Source organism: Colius striatus, chromosome 2 (assembly GCF_028858725.1).
Source record: "Colius striatus isolate bColStr4 chromosome 2, bColStr4.1.hap1, whole genome shotgun sequence".
NCBI classification, from domain to species: domain Eukaryota; kingdom Metazoa; phylum Chordata; class Aves; order Coliiformes; family Coliidae; genus Colius; species Colius striatus.
Window position 1 is genome coordinate 22258046 of NC_084760.1, and position 26076 is coordinate 22284121.

General features: G+C 36.7%; 1 protein-coding gene across 1 annotated transcript in view; it reads right to left on the reverse strand.

Annotated features, from left to right (window-relative positions):
• Positions 1 to 336: 336 nt before the first annotated feature.
• Positions 337 to 26076, reverse strand: part of TINAG (tubulointerstitial nephritis antigen) — a 44190-nt gene continuing 18450 nt past the window's right edge. Inside the window, exons 7-11 of the mRNA XM_061990813.1 lie at positions 20783 to 20963; positions 20298 to 20343; positions 14539 to 14644; positions 1578 to 1623; positions 337 to 447 (exon numbers count right to left, since the gene is read on the reverse strand). Of these exons, the coding sequence (XP_061846797.1) occupies positions 337 to 447; positions 1578 to 1623; positions 14539 to 14644; positions 20298 to 20343; positions 20783 to 20963 (490 nt within the window). The remainder of the gene's footprint in view (positions 448 to 1577; positions 1624 to 14538; positions 14645 to 20297; positions 20344 to 20782; positions 20964 to 26076) is intronic.

The following is a 26076-nucleotide window of genomic DNA, read 5'->3' on the forward strand; positions in this document are numbered from 1 at the left end:
TTTCAGGCACTGTTAACCATTAGCAATATAACAAAGTACTGGTGAGATGTAAATAACAGGAGAGAACTTCATGCTTTGTGAGACATGAAGGTTTTAGTAGTCCTGGATACAACTTGCTATTAGTATAAAGGAGTGTTTCTATCAGATGAGATCTGAGAGTGTTGTGATGACTGTGGTGTGTTCAAGTCAGGAAGCCCTAATGAGCCAGAATAGAAAGAATGGGAATATACAGAGAACTCACTTTTATTTCTCTAGGAAGACTCAACGTGCAACACTGGAAAGAATAGATACATAAAGCGTAGAATGAAAGAATATCATTTGAGTAGAAAACTATGGCTATCCCAAAGTAGCTAAAATCAGCTTCTCAATATCACACTCATTTTGTCCACGTAGAATTCTAAAATAACCATTTTCTCCCCAAGATTTTCCCCAGGAATTTGTAGCAATCTAAAGAAAAACAGAGGAAAAAAAAATGTAGTCAATTTTAATCTTACAGTAGTATTTAAAAATGCAAGGTGTAAAATTCAAGATAAATCTTTTGTGTTAGTTTCCTTTTCAAGAAACAGTTTCTCAGATTTGGTGCACTAAGAACCAGAAGGCACCTTTTTCTAATTTCTAATATTTTTTTCCTTTTCGTTTTGATCAAAATGTCACTTCCAAAACCAGAGTTAATAAAAATGGAACACTATTACTATAATGTAGTTTGATGAATTGAAGTGGAAATCATTAGATAATTCAACTATTGGCTGGAGAAAGTGGTAATTGAAATAACAATGGTCAAAATTCCCATTCTTTGTGTCAAAGAGATACTCAAGGTACAAAAAAAGTTGACTTATAATAAATTAGATTTCATTCAGGTAGCTATTGACATATTGAGCAATTTAATTCCTAATTAAGTCAGTAGAAGTTTTGCCCTAGATGTCAGTGAAACTACCTACCATAAGGCCTGACATCAGCTATGTAAACTCCAAATTACCTTCTACAGAACACGGGAATGAGATGAGCTGTTAAACATAATCAAAGTGATAAAACCAGACTTTAAATGGCTGGAAGCCAGTGGTTTTTTTCTTGATAGGTGGATAATTTTTGCCAACACTGTTCAAATAGATAGCTTGTCTTCTCTGAATGTTTTAATATATAATACTTATTACTTTTCATAGAATCAGAGAATCATTTTGGTTTGAAAATAACCTTTAAGAACTATGAGTCCAGCCATTTTTAATGAGTCTTATTTGATGTCATAGAAAAGAACCCCGACTTCACGGGAAATTTTAATAACATTTAAAAATTTGAATAAGATTTGAGACAGAAAAGGCACTGTAGGTAAACACAGACATAGGTGGAAGATTAGACTTTGAAATTGAGGTAGATTGTGCTATAGTTCAAGGGTCAGAATACTAAAAGTCGTGAGAAAGGGAAAAGAATTATACAGGAGAACTTAAGGTGAGGGGAAAAAAAATAGATACACATAGAGTGAATGTAAGGAAAGAAGCAGTTTTTAGATAATCTGCATTGTAGAGTTGTTTTGTTTTGTTTTTCCCTTCTGCCTCAAAACACAGCGTTAAGGATTAACTTACCCAGAACTTCTGTTTCTGTCCATTCTTGTCTGGTAATGTTCCCCATCTGTTAGAAGAGATGGCACTAGTGAAACCTTTGATATTTATATTCATACTTTGTAGCTTTAAACAAGCAACCAAAAAGTAAATCTTGTTTTAGTTGTCCTAATACCAGTATCAGAACAAAGCATGATTAATAGTCCAGCAAGGATAATAGGATGGCCTGGACAGCAGAGGACTTGCCCTGAGGGGAAGAGATTAAAGACTTGTTGGCCAAGCTTAAGGCTCATAAGTCAATGGGTCCTGATGGGATGCATTCTAGAGTGCTGAGGGAAGCTGGCTGACGTGATTGCTAAGCCTCTCTCCATCATTTTTGAACAATCATGAAGGACAGGTGAAGTGCCTGAGGATTGGAGAAAGGCCAATGTCATGCCAGTCTTCAAAAAGGGCAGGAAGGATAACCCAGGAAGCTAAAGGCCAGTCAGCCTCACCTCCATCCCTGGAAAAGTGATGGAACAACTCATCCTGAACGTTATCACTGAACACATGAAGGATAAGATGGTTATCAGGGGGAGTCAACATGGATTCACCAAGGGGAAATCCTGTTTGACCAACCTGATAGCCTTCTATGAGGGCCTAACCAGCCAGCTAGATGAGGGGAGAGCAGGGGATGCCATCTACCTTAACTTCAGCAAGGCTTTTGACAGTCTCCCATAACAGCCTCATGCCGAAAATTAAAATAAGTATCTTGCTAGCCACACCCCAAATTTTCATTAGGGACTACAAAAACATTTAGCTTTTCATTGCAAAAACCTGTTTTCATTGACAGAATCTCTCATCTGGAGAGCTTGCCAGCTGAACTGAATTGTGTAGGAGTACTGAAATTAATGTGAACACATTTCTTCAATTCAGCTGATGATCCCTAGGAACATTTTTTTAAAGATCTCATCCAACACCTTTACAAAAATAGCTAGTCATTTGGGACTGAAAATGTTCCCAGCCCAAATTAAATTGCCAATAACTTCATCTGTTTCACTGCACAATGTGGGCGGTGGCCTGTAAACTTGTTTGATTTTTCTATGGCATGTTTGAGAACATGCTAAATGTTGTGACAGTATCCATGAAATGATGCCAGGGTATACTCCATCTGTCAGGTGATAGACTTTCATAATTCGTAGTTATAGCTGAACTGCACAGAGTTTTGAGATCTTTACACCTCATTTTGTATAAACACAGGGCAGAAGTTCAAAGGGCATCAACTGCGTATAGTTCAATGATCAAAATATGCAGTGCACACCTTAGCTGGCTTAGGTATGTGTTATGTCTAATGATTTCTTAAAGAGTCCATCTTGTTTTACATTTATACAATGGATGCTTGTCTAGTTATTAATCACAGGTTGTGACCCTTGGGTGCCTATTTGCAGAAATACAATGAAAACCAAAGCTGTGAATTTTACAGCTTTTTTCACATTATGAAGTTCATCCCAGGATATACAAAATGTTGTTGACAAGGTGTTTATTGGTGTATATCTTGCTAAGGCCACATGTTTGAGCCATCTTGGCTGTGCTCCATTCACTTTGAAAGGCAAGCAGAAAAAATATGATGAGAAATTCTACATTGTGAATGGATAAATTAGGATTATTGTGTCATCTTCATTAAAAAAAACCCTGTGATCATCATGGTGGAATCAGCTCATGTTGGTTAACAGTGAACTCTAATATATGGGAGGAATATATTTATATGAGGAATAGATATATCCTTCCAGCCAAAGAAAAAAAAAAAAGATGACTATCAGAGAGGTGAAATATGGATTACAGTTGCAAGCCCAAATTGTAGCTACTGCTCATTAAATTAAAGGAATAATAAAAACAATGTTGACCATAATGAGTATTGAACGTAATTGTTTTTTAAAAAGGTCTCATAATGCCTTTCTTTGATTATCACATGAAAGTAATTAATAGTCTAATATTCTTTGACAAATATGTTTCAGATACAGTCTGTCATGATGATAATTGTTTTCAAAAAGATACAATAAACTATCTGATTTCACATCAGATTTTATATATTTCTTTCTATGTGACTGTTTTACTAAAAAACAAATTATATCAGCTTCAGTGTGAGAGTCCAAAATATATGTCACTCTTAAAGACAGAGGAAAGTTGTCTTGAATTTAAATTCACATATTCCTTCATTCAGGGCTACACATTCTCTCTCCCATGTGTTTGAGCAAGATGATGACCGGTTCCTGCAAACTCATGTTTCTGTGTTTAAATATTTTTCTAACATTTGTTATTTTCTAAAAAAAAAAAAAAATAAAAATTAAAAAAAAATCCACTTTTAACTTCATACATTGGTAGGAATTTATTGATTCTCAGAAATGTTTCTAAATAGAAGAAAACTCAGAAACCAAACTGGAAAAAGATCTTTTTAAAAAATACTTTACTATAACATATCACAAATTTAATTTCCTAGATTTTGCTTCATTATAGTCAGACACAAGAAGAGGTATTGGACATATCCATTTTATCTTATGTTTTAGAAAGAAGAGCTTCTTACTCAGTAATCCATGACCATGGACATTTATCCAAATATTCAAAATTAAAGTACATTAAATTATAAAAGAGTGCAGCCAGCAAGTCAAAAAAAGTGACTAATCCCCTTTATTCAGAACTTGCCATTCTGAGTATGGGGCACAATGCCCAGTTTTGGGCTTCCCTAGACAGAAAAGACATTAGCAGACTGGAATAAGTCCAACAGGAGTGCAATGAAATCTCACAACCATAGGAAGGTTGAGAGTGGAAGGGACTTGTAGAGATTATCTAGTCCATGCCCCTGTTAAAGCAGGTCCACCTCCACCAAGTCACACAGGAACACATCCAGGCAGGTTTGGAACCCTCCAGAGAAGGAGACTCCACACCCTTCCTGGGCAGCCTGTGCCAGGGCTCCCTCATCTGAACAGGAAAGAAGTTTTTTCTTAAGTGGAACTTTTTGTGTTCCAGCTTGTGCCTGTTACCTCTTGACCTGTCACTGGGCACTACAGAAAAAAGACTTGCTCCATCCTCTCCACACCCGCCCTTCAGGTATTTATATGTGTTGATAAGATCCCCCTTCAGCCTTCTCTTCTCCAGGGTGAATGGCCTTACGTCCCACAGCCTTTCCTCATAAGAGAGATGTTCCAGTCCCCTGATCATCTTTTTGGCCCTGCACTGGATTCTCTATCACTCTTGAGCTGGGGAGCCCAGGACTGCACACAGGACTCCAGATGAGGCCTCATCAGGGCAAAGTAGAGCTGAAGGAGAACCTTTCTTGACCTGCTGCCCATACGCTTAATGGACCCCAGGAAACCGTTGGCTTTCCTGGCCATGAGGGCACATTGCTGGCTCATGCTAATTTTGCTGTCAGTCAGAACTCCCAAGTCTCTCTCTGCAGAGCTGCTCTCCAGCAGGTCAGCCACTACACTGAGATGTTTGGGATCTGGAGCACCATGTACAACGAGAGGCTGAGGAAGCCAGATTGGTTCAGCCCTCCAGAGAGATGACTCAGGGGAGATGTATTTAGTGTCTTTTGCCTTGCAAGGCAAGTGGCAAGTGTACATCACCATCTCTGTGAAGAGATTTTGGATATGTAGCAAATCACACCTGCCTGAACTTCAAACTGGATCCTGACATAATTAATTGTTTGCTGAAACATAACATGAGCAAAGGAGAAGGCTGGAAATTATTAGGAAATACACAGTGAATAAAGTTTAGAATGAGAATTAGCAGATGATAGAACGTATCAGCTTCCAGAACTACACAACTGTTAACACACGATTTCAGAAATGAGTTTAGAAAATTGTCCATTTTAAACTCTCAGGGATAAAATGAAAGAATTTAAAGAAGAGGGTAGAATTATCATGATAAAACCCATGGAAATTTCAGTTCTGATATATATCAGTGTCACAATAAAGTACAAAATCATAGATGCTGCAGTCTGGTTGAACAAAATTAAACCACAAACATACTGTGCTAAAAGGTTATTAAACTATTGTAGGGGGCATTTTACGTTCCCTTGTGGCTTGGAGCAAGAGTTGCTTTAGGGACTAACAGATGGGAAGGGGAAATGACTCTAGTTATTTTTTTCCTATGGAAAATGTTCTATGTGACCTGGTCTAGGTGAATCTGCTTTTGCAGAGAGGTTGGAAAAGATGATCTCTAAAGGTCCCTTCCAACTCTACCATTCTATGATTCTATGAAAAAATTCCCTGTGCTTTGGAGTCTTAATTATGGAACAGAACCCCTTTGTGCTGCGCATTGTAAGTGAAAACTGTTCAATAGAAGTGCAATTTCTCTTGCCATTATCTGCTTTCAGAAAATTATCTTTAAAGAATCATGAATCTGAGACATATCAGTTTTTTGACTGTAAGTTAAAATCAATGGGAATTAATGAATTGTTATCTTGTCACTACTTCATCAAAAGCTATGACACTTGCGGCCCTGTTAACTGATACAATTTCTTTAATACAGTCAATATTATATCTCCTCTTACTATACTTTTTCTTTCTTTGACATTTCTTGCTCCTGAGAACCTGTAGTTCAAGTTGCAAATTTAATCATTACAAATTTTTGCAAAAGTAGATCTGTCTAACCTAATTAATGTGTTCCTAATTAATGACATCCCAATCTTGTTGAAGGTAATCAGTGATTTCCAGTGTCTCCAGGGAAGCTAAGGCCTTGGAAGCTAGTAGATGTGATAATGAACAGTGTATTATACATGGAGTCCCCGTTAAGTATGTTGACATGTCAAAAAGAAATTGTTACAATCTGGGATTAAAAGTACACAAGATCATGCATGTTTTAAGTGTCACACAATATACAAGTGGAGTGCTACGCTAAATCTGATAAGTCACTGCTAGGTATAAAAAGAGCAACAGTAACAGGGTTTTTTGTGACAAATTTAGAAAAGAATAAGGCAAAATATATAGACACTAATGACCTAGATGTGTGTAGAGTTCAAACACCAAGCAGAAAGAGAAAACTGTGTCATGTATTAGTCTATACATAGAATAGGAAGTAGTCTAGGAAAGACAATATCAAGAAAAATATGTTCCAACAATGAAGTAATTTAGCTCTCAGTGGAATTAGTTCCAAAGTGGAAATGACAGAGACTTAAAACTGAGTTGACACATTCTTGGACAACTTCCATTTGAGAACACTATCACAGTTTCTGGAACCAAAATAATCTAATAGCCTTTTTTTTTTCTCGCTTTTGTGACTATTCCAGCTTGATATTTGCTCCAAATGAATGACATTTCAAAAGCAAACAGATGCTGGACCTCATTACTCACAGAGACAAGAAATCTATCAGAGCTGTTTTTACAAAGTTTTAGACCACTAATGCCCCCATCTTTTGTATTTTTAGGAAAAGCTTCCAATTTCATCCTCTCCACAATTTCAATTTTTATTAAGAAAAAATAGGAGGTATTTTAAAGAACCATTAAGGATAAAGTCTGCCTATCAATTATCAAATGCCACTTTAAAAAGTGATTTTTCTGCTGTTTGACAAAAATATTCTGTAAGAAACACACCATTTAGCTTTTTCAAAGGAAACCATCCTGATCTTCAATCAAAAATAATTTTGAATAAAAAGAAGTCATTTCACCAAACTGCACCCACTCCCCTTCAGGAGAAAAAGTAAGCAAGATATTTCCATTTACTCAAGCGAAACCAGCTCTGACTCTGTAAAGAGAATTCTGGTGCTCTTTCAGATGAAAGGATGAGTACTTGTGTGCTTCCATAAAAGGTTTTTCATAATTTTCTATCCAGTTGCATGTGACTAAGGCAACTTAGCCATCCTTTTCAGTAACAACATTCCTGTGACATCAACTCTATAGGAGTAAGCCCTGAATGCACAGCACTGCCTGCCAGCTAAAAAAACAGGTATAGAGACTGCTTCACTATTCTTCTACAATATGAAAATTGGGTTTTTTTGAACATTTTCTAGCTTCTTTTTTTAAGAAACTGTATCAGTTTGGTGAGGGTGGACTTCACAATAGAAGTATAAAGAAAATTTTAATCAAAAAACCCAATATAGCAATTGATAATTATATGTCATTGAACAAAATAGTTAAAAGGGTAGAAATACAACCTAACACAACAAAAACGGTTATCATAAGTGACTTCAAAAGTGTTATATTTTGTAGAACAGAAACTAAACTCTAGCATGCTTACATTCAGCTTTGTAGGTAAAATGCTGTTGACAGAAAATACAGCAAAGATAACTGAAGAGAAGGCTAAATAATATGCAAATTGACTCCTTAAAACAAAAGATGTCAATCAAAAAGAATTAAGACCTTAAGAGTAAAGAAGAATGACAGTTCTCAATCTATTAATTCCCACAGATCTATCAATGTTAGTGGAAGTAAAGGTTTTGTGTTAACCGAGGACTTAAATTGTTTACCCAACACCAGTGCTCTAGGAATCAGCGTTCTGCATCATCTTTCTAACTTCTTCCAATCAATAATTTATTTCTAGAATAGACTCTTCTCACATACTGATAGTCCTCATCTACCAATCAAAAATATACAAACAGAAAATACAATATTAAATAATTCCTGCAGGGTTTTTTTTTTTCAACCACTCCAACTCAGTTCCCAAGTTATACAGTTTGTAGGCTGAATGTGTCTTTCACTGCTGTCATTGGCAAAACTCACAGATTTACTGGAATAAAGCTAAGATTTATCTCTGGTTTGTTCGTTCATTTGTTTGCAATATCTCTGTCCTGTCTTCCTACTGAGGTTGCATTGAAGATAGAGTTGTGTCACATTCTGAAGATTATGAAGCCTGAAGATTCACAGACAGAAACAATTCATATGTAAAAAAAAAAAAAAACAGCGTAAGTAAAAGATAAATAAAGGAAACATAAGTATTCTGGGTTTAAGGTTATGATCTTTAGTCATATTTTGCCTAGTCATTTTTTTCCTAATTTTCTTGGTTTTGTTAAATATTTTCATTTCTGCTATGTTTTACATTCACAAAGCTCTTCAAGTCAAATAAAACAACTAGAAACCCTTATATAACCTCTGATACAACTGCAACATAAACCTAGAAAATATTTCAGTTAGACAGGACCTACAACAACCATCTAGTCCAACTGCCTGACCAGTTCAGGGCTGACCAAAAGTTAAAACATGTCATTAAGTGCATTGTCCAAATGCCTCTTAAACAGTAACAGATTTGGGACATCAATCACCTCTCTAGAAAACCTGTTCCAGTGTTTGATCACCTTCTTGGTAAAGAAATGCTACCCAGTGTCTACTCTAAACCTCTCCTGGTGCAGCTTTGAATCATTCCCAAGCATCATATCACTGGATACTAGGGCGAAGAGATCGGCACCTCCCTCTTCATGTTCCCTCCTCAGGAAGTTGTAGGGAGCAATGAGATCACCTCTCAGTCTCCTTTTCTCTAAACTAGACAAGTGTACAGTCCTTAGCCACTCCTCACAGGACGTGCCTTCCAACCCTTTCGCCAGCTTTATTGCTCTCCTCTGGAAATCTTTCTTACATCTTAGATTGTGGGGCCCAGGATTGTACTCAGGTGAAACTACACCAAGTCTGAATGCAGAGGAATAATCACCTCTATTAACGAGCTAGTTATTCTGTTTGATGCACCAGAGGATGTGGTATTCACTCATGGCTGCCTAGCACGTAAACCATAGGATTTCCACAGATATATTTAATGAGATATTTCTGACCCTTTCCATCTCTGGAAAAAAAGAAAATGGTAGTGATCAGACGAGACTTGGCACAGTCCAAATTAATCTAATTAATCTTTAAGGAATGGAGACTTTTGGATTAGGAAAAGAGTCACTCTCTGCAATCAAGGATACTTTCTGATGACAATTCATCTCACCTAATTGCTGACCACAATCTGTGCTCACAAACTGGACTCATTTGTCCCTCTAATTATAGGTTTTCTATGTAGGCCTTATGAATTTTCTGTCACCACAGCAAACAAACAATGAAATCTCTTGGGCAAAAATATTGTCTTCCCATAGACTATATGTACAAAGCAATAGGATACAGAGATTATTCAGGTCCTCTCATCTTGAGCTGGCTTATTTCACTACTAAAGTTCTGCTTTTGTAAAAGGTTCACAGATATAGCCTCTCCAGAGAAAAAAAGAGAGGGACAGAAATATATGAAGTTAAAAAGTTTTCATTTAACTTTCTTCCCTGGATTTGGTTGCATAAATGTTATAATGTTATCAGACAAAAAAAAAAGTTATTATATTGTAGATCAAGTCCTATTCTTAGTGTTGTCACACAAAATCCTAATACCATTCAAAGTAGATTTTCATCTACTGAATTAGACAAGTGCATAATCTTTTATTAATCAGAGAAAGGTTAGGGTCACTAACTAGTGTTCTTCGTGAGAAAAAACTTAGAAAATATTTGCTAAATTTTAAAACTATGGTTTTGCCTGGAGATTTCAGCATGAGAGATGAGTCAAATCATCAGTGAGTCAACAGTTAACTCATTCCTACAATTCTATCATAATGAATTGTACAGATGTCAGTCTCACGGATTGAACTGTATGAATCATCAGACGTTGTGTATCTTTTCCCCATGAACTTCTAATGTATTTCACCTTGCTCTAAAGTACTTCAGTACTTTTGAGTGTTGCTGTTTAATTTTTAAATTATAATATCTGATATTGATTGTCTGCCAATATTAAAGTAGACTTTTTCTTTCCCTCATTAAAAAAAAAGGTAATTCAACCCAATATTTCTTTAGTCAAGGAGAAAATAATTTGAGTAATTTCTTTTGGTGGTTTAAGATGTTGTTTGTTTGTTATTATTCTGAGTCTGAGTTCAAGTGAGAACAAGTAAAGAGGAAAATCAAGATAAAAAAAGTGTCTTCAAAGCCAAAACCTAGGATGTCACTAACAGTAGTCACTGGTATCTTTTATAAGCCTTTGACTTTGCACAGGTGAGTCATTTAATTTTGTATTAAATCTCAGACCACAGTTGTTCTGTCTGGCTGTCACCTGAACACTGAAACAATTTTTTTTGCTTCATATATCAATTTTATCTCCATTAGCATGGGTTTTTTTTGTGAAAAGAAACATTCAAACAATGTTTTTTTAGGGCATAGATATTTCAATGCCATTTAATCTGCTCCACTATTGAATTTAAACCTTCCAGCCAATCATTGGCAAAAATAGAGAGGAAATGTGTTTCCAGGTAAAGTACGTCCCTCAATGTCCTCTTATGAAAGTCCTTTGTCATTCTGAGCATCTTCCAAACATCTGAAAATCTATCTTGTTCGTGGAACAGTATCTAAGGCTTTTAATAAACTTATTCTTGTCCTCTCCAAGCCTTAAGATGACACTCCATAGATTTGATTGTACCTAAAATCTTGGGTACAAGCCTTAGGTGACAGTCCATAGATTTGATTGTACTCAAAAGCTTGGGGTTTTGGGGCCCTTCTAAATTTTTCAGTGACAGGATCAACAGCTAGAGACGATTCAGTGAAGATATGGATCAGATACTGTAGCTTGGCACTTGATGCCGAAGTGAAGAGGAAAGAGTCTGCAAGAAGATTGGTCTGAACAGGTCGCAGACATTAATGATGGATACTTTACTTCAATAAGCCTAACTTTCAAAAGAGATGTATTTGAATTAGGACCATTGTTATTTAAGCCAATGTACTTCCTCTGTTCTGAATAGCCATTGTCATCTCTACACTATCAACAAATTTGTCTCATTTTTTTTTCCCCTATGGACAAAACATTTCTCTTCTGTTGTCTTTTCCTAGGTGGAATTAAGGAAGACAGATGGAAGGAAAAGTATATTAAAAAAAAAATCACCAATTTTTCAAAGAATCTACTATACAACAGACTTCACAGTGTTCTTAAGAAACTTTCCTTAATATCTAGATACGAGAGATAAATTTGTTACCAAGTTCATCTTTCATGTGGATTCCATTTATTGTTATTATTAAGAGATCTTAGGTTAAAGATGACAGTTTCACATGTCATTTTTTGCAGTCATTAGTCTTCCTAAGATAACAGTGTGTAGTTGAAAAAGTGAAAATTACTTGGTGCTTTTATAGTCAGCAAGGAGAAATAAGCTCTAACAATATAATTCAACTCACCTTAAGATAGATACCTAGGACAGAGTGAATGATTAGTCATGGAAGATAAAGGGAATCATGGCTTCCTGGCAGAAACATAGCAATCTGATTTCTACACATCAAAACTTAGCTGTTATGAATCCCAGTTTCTATTATTCACTTTTTTTTTTCTGCTTACTTCCCTGTCTCTGGAATACAGAAACTGCTTGGGAGACCCCGCTCTCCTGAAGTGTCAGTGTGGTCAGTCCATCCTGCCTTCAGATTGCTGAAAGTCTTGATTCATTGTCCATAGACATTGTGATCAAATCCAAATGGTCTGCTAACCAGAACTCCCTTTACCTAGCTATTCCACATTTTCATCTTCTGCTTCCATGCTGTTCTGTCTTCTCCCATTTTCTCACTGAGCCTGACGTCATACAGTACTTCATTGGAGATAGATTTATAGTCCTATCAGAACTGATTTTATAAATAAGACGCCTTCAAGGACAGATAATAACTAGGATTTCAAGTTGCAGAACAAGGCAATCTAGTAAATGCATTTACAATCCTTATAAACCAATGATCATAGAATCATAGAATGGTAGGGTTGGAAGGGACCTTTAGAGATCATCTAGTCCAACCCCCCTGCAGAAGCAGATCCAATGATTTAGGCAGTTCATATGTGCATTGCTTTTTGTAGAAATAGCATGATTGTCCTTGACAAATACTGAATCTCTTTTACATAATGAGAAATAAATAACATATCAGACTACAATAAACACCAGCCCACACAAAATTGCTTTTTTGACCTTATTTGTCAGCATGTCTCTGCTCCTTTTTCTCTCTCCAGGAACCATCTTAGCTAAACAGAAAGCAAATAATCATTAATATTTTTATTTGAAGTCCAACTTTAATGAGATTCTCTTGAGGTTTTTATTTTGGTTGAGTAGTTTGCTCAAGGAGTTATCTTTTGCTCAAAAAGCCTCACTACATAAGGGGCAAATAACTTACACCTGGGCCACATATTTTACATTCAAATGAATTCAAGCTAATGAATGATATAAAAAAAGTGCCAGCTTAATCCTGAACATGTTAAAATCTATAGACAAGAGTAGTTTAGACTTCATGATGCAAAACCACAGTTTATAACTGGATATATCATTGCTAAAAACCCAAATACACCTAGCCTTGGGCTCAAGCAGCCTCCAACCTGTCAAGTTCAATGAGTGTTCAATGAAAGTTGGTAAGTAAATGCATTTCCCATATATTAAACTTGAAACTACAATGAGGTTTCACTGCTTTTTCTTCTTTTTCTTTCACTTCTCCTGTCCTTCTTCAGTATATCAGACCACTTGACTTGCCTCATACTCACTGTTTTGCACTGACCATTCCACACAATCCTCTGCAGGGAGCTGTAGGTATCAATCAAGGCACTCATGTTTTTGCTCACGAGTGGCTCCTTGCTGAAGGGCTGGTATCTTTTCCTTACACAGACTATTTAAATCAGCATACACTTCAGCACTTTAATAGCCTTCCTCCTCAGCCATTGCTTTGTCTCTGTGTGCCACTGACTTAATCACTAATGGCAGTATGTTATTCAGCATATATTTGTGGTAGCACATCTGAGGGAATATTTGTCACCACCCTACACTTGCAGAAAGCACTCTTCATAGCCCTCCTAACACCTGCACTCACAGACACACTGCAGCTCATCACTGAACCAAGATATTCAAATTGCATTGCAAACTTTACTGTCTGATTTTGTTGGTGTCTCATGGACTTGCAGATATACCTTAAATACCTACACATAAATTGATATATTCCATCTCTCCTTCATAAAGATCTTTTCCTGAATCAGTCCTTCATTCCTAAACACTAAATTCCAGATTTTCTTTTATTGTTTCACAACATGTACTAAAAGGATACTTCATGAGCTTTTCTTCTACTAGTCTGAGTCAATACTTTTTGCAACAGCATAGGGTCAAGGATGATCTTATGTAAGTCTGCTGCTTTGCTTTGCTTTTCTTTGCTGCTGTGTCACCATCAGGCACACTCCTGTAATTCACAGCCAGCAGTTTCCATAACCATAGGCACTTCTGTGTCCCTTTCAAAGATATCTTTACTAAGATCACAGAGACAAAATATACTTTATTCTGTGTCTATTTTCTTGAACTACATGTTGAAGACAAAACACTTGAGACTCTCCAGCCATTTTTCTGTGTTACTACTCACTCAGTGATTTAATAAATTCATCCTTGTATATTCACTTCATGTTGAAGAATAAAGCCCCATGGTGTGTTCTCTAATTCAAGTATATACATAATTAGATACTTATAACCTTAAAATAGCAGCACCATTCTACATTTGAGGGGTAATTCACTAGCGTATTATACACACTCTTCTGCAGCAGTTTCAGTGTGTATTCCTCATGCATCCTAAATAAAAGCAGCAGCATCTCAGCAACTGCTGATTTCTGTTTGAAGCATAGAGATCCCAGACTGCTGTTGTTAATTAGGAGGCCATGGGCAATTTTTGTGTTTCCATTTGTATTCTGCTTGATGGCACATTTGGAGGAAATTGTGTCAATTTTGTTCACAACTTGATTTGTATGTAGAATATTTTTGAGTATTCTACATTTCATTCTATAAACCAGTGTATGTGAAGTTTTAAAGGAAACTTTAGACTAGATTTAAAAGATGATGGTTCTATACCTCTTTCCAAGACTCTCTAAAATTCTCAGATATGTGAATATGAAACAGTATCTTAATTTGGGAGCTAACAGCGGTCCACTTATGACAGTGAAATCTTTGAGTTCCAAACTGGTCACTGACACTTTTACTGTGTTTGTGACTGGCAGAGCAAAAAGGTAAAAGGATATACTTTACTCACCCAAGGAGTTTGACTGAATGAATTTTCCATTTAGATCCTGCTTTCTGGGTGTGTCTATAAATTCCCTCTTTGTAAAGGAAAAAATCTTCATACACTTTCATTATAGCTAAAAAACAATAGGAAAAGCCATTAGTCAGCAAAAGTTGCTCCTATTCTTATTTGTTCCTTACGTTTTACCGTGAGATTTTTGCTGTATACTGGGCTGCATAAGTATACTTTATAATTTACAAGAAACTACTAATTACTCAGAAGTTCCCTGCTATGAGGAAAATGTTCCTACAGATTCCTCACGAAGGTCTCTTGTCAAGTTAATTGGATTTCCCGTAATGGAAACTGCCTATCATGGGCTTCTTCCAAACAATAGGAAGAAATATTGCTTGCTGTAGGCTCATATAAGTTTTCTCTGTTCTAGTGAAATCCAATTTAAAAATCTAAATCTCCTCATGTGTAAAATCCTCCATTCAACAAGCATCTATATATTCTACAAAAGTATTTAACAGACAAAGTATACCCTCTCAGATATGATGGAATAATATGCATGCTTTTTTTCTGAATCTGAGTCCACTAAGTACACAGCAATCTCCTTACAGAAAACTAAATTGTCAGTACATATGCTCACAGTTAAAAGTGTGAAATAAACCCACCCCTTGTGACCATAAAAACAAAGAGCTGATGAACTGGATATTTTGTCAAAGAGTATGAAGATTACAATTTGTGTTTGATATTTATTCATTATTTCCTAGGAATATATTCTGGGCTACCAGATCCAGAGAAATGAAAATATTTTCCTAGTCTGCATTACCTTTAGATTCCAGTGAATCAGAAGCATTAAATACAAGCTTAATTCCAAATTAGTTTTAGCTTATGATTTTAACTGCCACACAGCTTGGAACATGAGCATTAGTGAAATCCTGTTTCCTAAAGCCTTGCACCTTGAGAGACCCATAACATACAAGTTTCACTGATCATTTTCATGTGGTTTGAGCACCACGTGCCTGATCTGTGATATCCAGTAAGGTGAGCTCATACTTCAGTTTTTTCTGTCTAGAACACTTTCAAATTTGTTTTTGTTCTCTGAATATATTTTAGAAACTGAAAAAAAAATAATCTTTACAGACTCTTGGTTCTATCGTATTGCTGAAAACAGAAAACATTCTCAAATTATTGAGGATTAAAGAGAACAGCTCAAAACATGATCAAATGAGCCCATTTGCCCAGGAAACATGGCAAAAAAAAATATACTTTCCTAATGAGGTCACTTCCTTAAAAAAGTATATGCCTATAGCAACACACAGGAATAGGCAGGAATGATGTTACCTAGGTGGCAAGTCTGAGGGAAAGCTATATCAGTTAAATGAGAAAAAAGTTAACTAGTCTTCTTCAACATCTTCAACAGAGTGTACCCTCAGCAAGTTGGCTGATGACACCAAACTGGGAGGACTGGCTGATTCCCCAGCAGGCTGTGCTGCCATTCAGTGGGATCTCGACTGGCTTGAGAGTTGGACAGAGAGGAACCTCATGAGGTTCAACAAGGACAAGTGCAGAGTCCTGTAACTGAGAAGGAAGAACCCCACGCACCAGTACAGGCTGGGGGTCGAACTGCTGAAGAGCAGCTCTGCAGAGAGAGACCTGGGAGTCCTGATTGATAATAAGCTAAATATGAGCCAGTAATGTGCCCTCGTAGCCAAGAAGGCCAATGACATCCTGGGATGCATCAAGAAGAGTGTGGCCAGCAGGTCAAGGGAGGTTCTGTTCCCTCTCTACTCTGCCCTGGTGAGGCCTCATCTGGAGTCCTGTGTCCAGTTCTGGGCTCAAGAGGGACAGAGAACTTCTGGAGAGAGTCCAGAGCAGGGCCACCAAGATGATCAGGGGACTGGAACATCTTTCATATGAGGAAAGGCTGCAGGAACTGGGGCTGTTTAGTCTGGAGGAGACTGAGGGAAGATCTTATTAACATTTATAAATATCTAAAGGGTGGGTGTCAGGAGGTTGGGACATCCCTTTTTTCTGTTGTAGCTAGCAACAGGACAAGGGGTAATGGGATGAAGCTGGAATACAAAAAGTTCCACTTAAACATAAGAAGAAACTGTTTCACCGTTCAGGTGAGGGAGCCCTGGCACAGGCTGCCCAGAGGGGTTGTGGAGTCTCTTTCCTGGGAGGTCTTCAAGACCCACCTGGACATGTTCCTATGCAACCTGATCTAGGTGAACCTGCTTCTGCAGGGGGGTTGGACGAGATGATCTCTAAAGGTCCCTTCCAACCCCTACCATTCTATGATTCTATGATTAATGAATAATGTCACAGTTGCTGCTGAGCTGACTGCAGAACCAGAACTCAAACATATTGACAGCAACAGATAAGTGGAAAATAGCATAAACTTTTCTTGGTTTCTAAGTACAAGCTCAGGTCTCTGTTAGACCTCTTTGCCATGGTTTCCCTCTGTACCCAAGATCACCAGTGTATAAATCTAGAATCTGAACTCCCGTGGGTGTCTCTGTACTGCTGTGTAAAATACCAGCTGTTGGGGTTTCTGAGGCGCAGAGGAGCCTGTACAGTGAAAGCTTTGAAGTAATACAAAGGAACAGAAAGGCAGCAGACCCCTACCAGCCCTAGTCCAGGTGAGAGTGTCAGAGGAAGAGTGAAGGGGATGAATCATTTTAAAAATTACTGTAGAGGCTTCCCTCGATCTTGTTCTGATAGCTTGGCCAAAGGAAAGCAAACAAACAGTGGTAAGTGCAAGAACCACAGAATTCACTTCTCCCAAGGGAGGTCTGAGGTTAGAAGATCTCATGTATCATCAGGCTGAGACAGGAGAAGGTAGTTTCATTTCTAAACCACATCGTTCTTTGAAATCAAGGTCCATATGTTCTGCTTCAGAAAACAATTTATTCTTTACCAGTAACTCTAAATCAAATATACATTCTTGTCTCTGTGAAGGAACATCATATCTAAATTATTTCCACTCAAATTAGGTAGAAAATTTTGAAGTGTGTTTCCAGAATAACTTTAGGCTACATTAGACAATTTTATCCATGATTAGATATTATATCTACATTTTGTGTGTGTGTGTGTGTGTGTGTGAAGTATGTATATATTGGTGTGTGTCTATATGTGTAAATATATATATATTTATGTTTATGTTTATCTAGATCTATATACTGCAATCAGAAGCTAAATAATGGTATAGTATTTGGAGTTAAGTGAGCTGGGTATTGAGATATTTTAATTTATTCAGTGACTTTGTCCTGATATGAACTGTGACTTGAACAGGATGAGAGGATTGTAGTCCACTAGCCAACTTTGTGGAACCCTGCAATGTAGAATAGACTTCACATTTTCCAAAATTACTGGATTAACTATTAATGAATCAGAAGAGGCAGCAATTTTCATGAGGCTGACTAGCTCATGCAGGAGCCATCTCCAACATACTGAGCTGTCAGGTCTATGCACGTAATTGCAGCAGATGATAAGATTCATTCCACTATGGATTCCTCTGCACAAAATTCTTAAATGAGTTCCTGTGTCTCTAACTCACACAAAGATACAAAATACATAAACAGTAGTTGCTGCATAAGGAGCTAAAGGTAGTATTGTACATTAATATAGTCTTGTGCTTTCTCCAGATCTTTTTCTCGTGTCATCAAATTCAATACTTTTTTTCCCCAAGATCACGATAGCTAAAATTATAAGTTTTGTGGGGTGAAAATCTAGATATATTGCCAATAACATGCTAGCTTTTCTTTTGATTGAGACTGACAAACATGACAGAAAGGATTGTTTTCCTACAACACCACTATACCTATCAGACTATTTCCTAAAGTCCATTAAAAAAAAAAAAATAGACAATATTGGAATGTTCATTTGGATGTTTTCAAAGCATTAATGAAACTTCACCATGTTTATTTGAAAAGTGATTTGAAGATAATCTAGTGTTTAATCATTTATGTCTGAAAGAGCTTGTTGCTCAGTTCCTGTACCATCTAAAACAATGACATATGTCAGAGAGAAATTGTCATTGAAATTCGAAAGTTGTGTAACAGAAAATTTCAATTACATTCCTACACCTACTGGTTCACAACTGTTAAAAAATACATTTTTCTTAACATTGACTGTCCCAAAAATCTATGTACATTCATCATGAAAAGGGATGACTTTCTACATGACGACCTTGAAAGGATCTTGAATGTTTCCCAACTATTACACATTACTAAGTACATTAGATAAGACTAGCACTTTTTGAATTCCTGAGGAATGACAAGTGAATGAATAATGAAAAAGCATCCTTCAGCAGCTGAGGATCATTTGCAGGATGTTTTGAGAAAAAAGTATTTAAAGTATGAAATGGTTGTAAAATTAGAATTATGCCCCGACTGTACTTGTACTACAGGAAGATAGAAGAGAGAGTCAGTTGCAAATTATTGGGTCATAACTGTGACTCACTCAAAAATCTCATTATGGCAAAAAGAAAAACTAGAAAGTTATTTCCCTCAGTAATATACACTCCTGGTTATATATGCTTCTTCAGATCTTGATTTTTTCCACATACAGCATTATTTTTACCTGTTAAATTTTCTCTGACAAAGCATTGATATTTAAAAAAAAAAAGAATTATTGAGTGGTTAAAACCTAACTAATGGCTGAATATAGATTATTTTATGTAGAAGATTTAGTATTGACAGATTAATATAGCATGGATTATGAATGCAATATTAGAGAGTGGTCTGGAATTATATCTGGAGGATCCTAATTTTTTTAAAACCAGTGGAAATTATTATGTTCACTTATAGATCAAATTTGGCGAGGGAAAGAATATTTTCCTTGAGCAAACTCGGGCAGAACAAAAAAGACTGATAATATTGATCTTGTTAAGGCTAAGATTCAAATTCAATGCAACCACTTACATAAAGAACTGTGAGGAGTAATTTCAACTTCATAATGCACTGAAATGAGCTAAATCTAACAATCAAGACCATTTCAATAATAAATTGGAGGTTATAATTCATTGTCTAAATGAAGATGGTAGAAATGCAGAAGTCCTCTGAAGGAAAATGCTGGTTTTTTTCATCAGCTAGCCATCCAAGAGGGGTAGACATTCTGCATTATGGTCTTTCCCTATCACTCCAACATGCATTTTCAGGTACTGCTACCACCATGCATGACTATGAATGGACAGTATTCAGTCTAAAAAACTCTTTTGCAGTGCCTCACTCCCTGTAGAAGTCTATTTGTCTAAGAGATCAGAGATCTTTGTTTCAGGATTCAACAGAAAAATTTTAAACTAATATCACTTTACAACCAAGAAGAGCATTTGGGCAATGAAAGGAGAAATTCTGGAAATTCTGGAAATCATTCTCCATCAATAATTTGATGGAGAGCTCATATACTGCAGTGTTGCCTTCAGAGGAGAGCAGGCTTTGTGCTTTGGCCTCACACAAAGGGGAAATTGATCTCGGCCCTAGAGAGTAGAATTTTGCTCCCCTTGCACAGTCCCAAGTTGGTATTTCAACAAGCAACAAAGAACTGTCATGGGAAAAAGGTACATTTCCAGCACACAGATTTTGCACAAATTTTTAACAAATCCAGCTCAAGGTCATTTTATTCATAATGGACTCTGATGGTGCCTTTATGGGCACTACTTGCCCACCAAATAGCCCCAAATGAACTACAGTACATATGTCTTATTCATTGTATTTTCCAATATTTTGATACAGGGACATTGCATACTTTGATTTCAATATCATCTTCCTAACTTACCATACCTTGCACTGGTCCTTTGTCCATGATTTCTTTCATAATATCAGTTTCCTGAGGGGAGGTGAGACAGCAACAGGGACAGCAAAAGAAGATAATACATTCTGTTACATAAAACTCATACTAATTTATCGTGGTGTACATTTATATATATACACTATCATTGTACCACTGCACTTATATTCCTGCTAGAGAATATTTAGTTTATCAAATGAAGAAAACCTTCAGAAACATTATAAGAACCAGTCATGTACAGTTAGGACTGCATACTTCCTATCTCAAATTTCTATAGGACTACAAAGCATCTATAAAGAGATAATGAACATCTGAGAAACCATAAAGAATTTAAATTCCTCTGAAATTACAAGGGCAATATAAGGGAAAGTCTTAGCTCTAGTCTTCAAGTAAAAAGAACATATTTCCATATGCCAGATGATTTTCAAGCCCCAAAGAGAAAAATGGATGAGTCAATGGGTGACCAACATGAACTTACTTTTGAGGAGACTCTATAGTGAGGGGCACACCGGTATAAACGATTGGATTCTTCAAAAGCATTAGGGCATGGCTCATTTGTATAGTTTTTTCCATATTCACTTGTCACATAGCAGTGATTTTCACTTGATGGATCCAGATGATTGTTCCAAAATGATGGATAACAAGCATAAGATACAATCCTGTTCAGATATTTAAAAAGAAGGAAAAAAAGTTGATAAGAAGTTTGCACAAACATTTTTGTGGTATTATTTCAAGATTTTAACTTATTTTACAACTGTCATATTTCAAGTGAATTTACCTATCCTCTCATTCTTCAAAAGAACAAATGTTTCTCATCCTCAACTGGAAGGCAGTAGTCCTCTCCCCACCCTTCTCCAAACAGAGTTGTGGCAGAATGTGTTTCAACACTCGTCAGCTACTACGTTCATCTCATTAATGGTGTATGAAAGTTCAGATTGAATAAAGTCAATGAATTACAGATGTTGACAAAAAAGATCCATTTAGCAAAAATAGCTTGTGAAATGGATATATTTGCAGCAGAAATTTTTTAAGGGAAATGAACCATTTTCTAGTTTTATCTACGTTTCCTACAGTAATGCTGCTGTAAAGCTACAAGTCTTTATATTTCTTCTAGCTAAAACATCTATGACTGCCATTTTCTTTTTTTTTTTTTACAATATAAAGGGAATATTTGCTCACATTTTCACAAATATTTGTTGAGATTAAAACTCCTATATTCATTTTTAAAAGTTTAGGTACCAATAATTAGTGCCCTGTTGTCATATGAGTAAATGTGGTGCTTTGAAGCACAGGTTAAGAGCCCTCATTGCATTCAAGAATGGAGAGGAGCAATTAAGTTTGCTTCTTTCAAGTGGTTTATTCTGAATTGCTCAGGCATTTTGATTGTTTGACTAACTGAACATTCTTCCCACTACAATATAGTGAAAGAAACAAAGCATATATTTAAAATGCACTTACTACAGTCTGAAATGCTCAAATACAGGGACAACAAATCTTCCAGTTATTATTTCGTCCTTTTTATGAGATCTCCTAGTTTTCTGCATTATACTGTTAGATGTTTCCCAAACAATATACACATTTCTGTGATTATTCCATGGAGACATATGATAGGGTTTATTTTTAAAGAGCATAATTAAATAGTTCACTGAAGCAGAATATTTTAAAACAAGTAGTCCCAAAAAAAAAAAGGGTATGTATATAAGTAGCATGTCAATTATACTGAACACTCTGAATCTGAAGAACTGAAAACTGTATTTCCACACAACATGGAGGATAATTATGTTTTCCTGTGCATACTTAGCTGTCAAGATTTTACAAGATAAGCATATATATGATTCAGTTGCTTCGAGTAAGGCATGGCATTTTTCCATTAGTGTTTGCCAGTAGAATAATTGATCCTGAGGAGAACACCTTTGTGCTTACTCAATTCTTTCTGCTCAAATGAGATCAACACACCCAGAAACTGCAAATTGCAATAATCCTGCCTACTTGAAAAAGAATTGTCCATCTAAGGCTATTATGTTGTCAGTCAGTTATTGCTTAGGTCTCCAGTCTACTCACTGGCAACCCCTTTTAATCCTCTTGAATGTCTGAAGTTATTCTGAATTCCCAGATTTCCGATGGACACTGGTAAGTATTTAGGTCAAATATACACAGGTTTTTATTACTCATTTTTAAATTTATTCTGCTTTATTTCTGTTGCTGTGTAGAAGGAAATCTTTAGTTTATAGACATACATAGTGTTTATTAAATGTATCTATCTCTAGATACATAATCATTCTAGTCACCACTGATCACAGATTTCTAAAAGAAATAAAAGACTGCTGCTGAGTGCAATCATGCCTACAAGGCAGGTAAGGGAAGCAGAAACAGTCCTCAGAGCATGACCTAGCATAAGCAGGTGATTCCTCAGCGGTACTTATCAACACCTCAGAGGGAGACAACAGAGTAGAAATTCTTTCCTGGGGTAGGAGAGATTTTACCCTCTTTTCAGTTTGTCCCACTGGAGATGTCATAGATTCTGCATGAATGGGTCTTACTTCTATGGCAATAGAAGTAAAGCACCAAATGACTGGCACACTGAAGCTATATGGTCATTCAGACTCATTGTTGAACTAACAGTTACTTTTGAATCTTTTCACTAGCCAGAGTTTCTGCAGTCATGATCAACATAATTTAACAGCCCTTTATCAAAACCCGAGTTTCTATGTGCTGAAGGATCAACACAGCAGTAAATGTGAGAAACTTTTGAAGAAGACCTGGACAGAAAAGTCATAGAAGAAAAACACAAATAAATATGAATGTGTTTCTGTGCACATATACATACACACAAACACAATTCCAGGAGCAAGAAGTATCCAGATAGAAGTAGCAAATGTCTGCTGTGTGTTCACATGTTCTTCACAGAACTGATCTGAAGTCATGTTTATGTGTTCAAGCTAATGAAAATATTTGGCAGACCCAGCATAGGCATTCTTGAGCTCTTCCAGTATATGTCCTCACAGATATTTGGATGTTTTCCTTAAGGGGTTGATTTGTTTCTGGAATTATTGGAAGACGATTTGAAATATCATTTGAACTTCAGGAAAGAAAATTAGGATTTAGAAATGTTGTTCATAAATATAGGTAAGTAGACATATCTTTGTGTGTGATACTTCAATGGTGAATCAATGACTGACTATAATGGGTAGCAGGCAAAGGACTGTAAGAGAGCAGTGATGTTCTACATATTGGAGCCAGCTCCACAGGGACAAGAAAGCAAGATGAATGACAAAGAAAATAGTCTTGGACAGTAGAGTTTTATTGGAGATCTATATAGCGTCCAAAATTTGTGATGGTTCTCAAAACAGCCTTGAGGATTCTTAGACAGCTGAAAGAGACTGATGAATGCCATGAGGTCCCTCAGGTGACTCAGATATGTAAGTACTTGGGAGTCTGCAGGTGAAAAGGCAGTTTGTAAGTGTGCTCTGGTTAGCTGAGGTGCCCTGTCTGTGCGCTTCCAGGCTTACATGAGAGTGCCTGCTCTGCACGCTGCTTTCACATCACTACTCTGTGGTCAGTCAGGGAGGAATCTTCTCCCTCCTGCATTTACAACACACAACCTCCTGTGTGAGGACAGCTAGGATGATAATGAAGTGCCTCATACAGCTTCAGCCTTCCTTGAGATCCTTATAGAAAAAAGCTAACTCTTGTATACTTTACCTCTGTAGAACCAGCTGCATCACTAACCACACTGTTCCAGGTAAAAAAATACAGCTTTCTGATATAGGAAGAATCATATTATTATGGGCTCATGTTGGTTTTGTCCATACAGGGGTAATAGTCAGAAGGAACAGAAGACCATTTGTGCCTTCCTTAGGGCTTTTGCTCTGGAAATAGCTTACTCCAATTGCAATGGAAATAATATTCATTAAAATCAACCTCTAATCTACACTGGTGATTCTTGTGTTCCTGTCCTTAATATGTTAGGTAAGCAAACAGTCCAGAGAGAGAAAGTTGTATTTACCCTATTACAAGTCTGATCTACTGATTAAAAGGAGCCTGCTCTAGTTACAAAAAAAAACCAAACCAAAAACCAACCCAAAACAAAACAAAAAAAGGGTAATGCTTAAAATGTTAAGCTACAACTTTAATTTCTTCATTAATGAAGGCTGTGGCTTTATGTCTATAAGGTAAAAGGGTAGTTGACGTCAAAGGAGGCCTTTTACTTTCCACCTTTGCTGGGTGGAATCTATTACTGTCTGTTGTAAACACTTTCCTAAAGGGTGTCCCACTCAAAACCTATGTCAAAACTGATTTAGTATTTAAACCTTGAGACAGAAAGATAAAAGAACACTCAATGTATACTGTCCCCATAAGAATACAAAATCCTTGACAGATCAGAAATAGTCTGGAACACTTGAAGAAAGCAGAATGCTCACCTTGTATACTGTATCCAAGTGAATGATAGAGCTTTGGTTTATATTTGAGTCCCCATGCTGTCATGTGAGCTGTAACACCTGATGCATCACGTCTGACATTCTTTTGCTCTTCTATGGTTGATTTACTTTTTAACTAAAATTGAAATTTGACAGACAGTGCATTGAGATCTCACTGTCTGTCAGTATCAGGTGTATCAAAGACAGAGTAAGAACTGAGAGTGTATGAAAGTGAGAGAGGAAATAGATTTTGGTACAGAACAGGAAGCACAAAAAAAATAGTGTGAGGAACACTGGATTGTAATTATATGATATATAAAATCTGGTACTGCAAATTCTAGAAACCATTTCCAGGCACATGAAGTTCAATAAGTTGACTGGGAACAGGCAACATGGATTTATCATGGCAAATTTTGCCTCATCATGATGAAATGGTGAGATGATTTGGCAATGATGAAGTGACTGGCTCCACGGACAAGAAGAAAAAATGTGAATAATATTTTCTTTAACTTCAGCAATATTTTCAGCATGGTCTCCTGTAGTGTACTTGTACTGTATTGGGCTGGATAAGTTGCTTACAAGGTAACTGAACTGCATTTGCATACTGAAAGGCTGACAGATCAAAATGACTGACATCTGTTTACTAGTGGCATTCCTCAGAAGTCAACACAGCAGCAAAGCTGCTTTGTATCTCTTTTAACAATCTGGACAATGGAACATAGGGCACTCTCAGTAAATTGTGGAGGATGCCAAATTGGTGAGGAGTGTTTAGTATGTAGGGCTGTCATTCAGAGCAACCTTAACCATCTCGAGAAATGAGCTCTCAGAAACCTCATGATGCTTAAAGAAAGTAGAAGCCAAATCCTGCCTCTGATGTAGAACTGCCTATGCAGCAGTACTGACAGCACACAGCCTGTGTAGAAAGCAGTTTCACAGAGAAGGACCTGGGGTCCTCATGAGCAGAAAGCGGAATGTGGGTCAGAGGAAGGTCAAGACATTGTGAAAAGTGATTATTCCTCTCAAATTGTCACTTGTGAGTTATATCTGAAGTACTGTGTCCAGTTATGGAATCCTCAGTAAAGACATTGACACTGAGTAAGTCCAGTGAAAGGCACTTAGGGGGCTGAAGCATATGACATGCAAGGAGGGGCTGATTTGTTCATCTCAGAGAAGGTTAAAAGGGGATCTAATTTCTATCTTCATCTATATAAAGATAGGCAACAGACTCTTCTCAGAGATGCACAGTGAAATGCTGAAAGGTAGTAGTCACAAGTTGTATCAAGGAAAATGATTAGACATAAGAAAAATACGTTTGATCACAGGAGTGGTCCAAAAAAGTGACCTGCTACAAGAA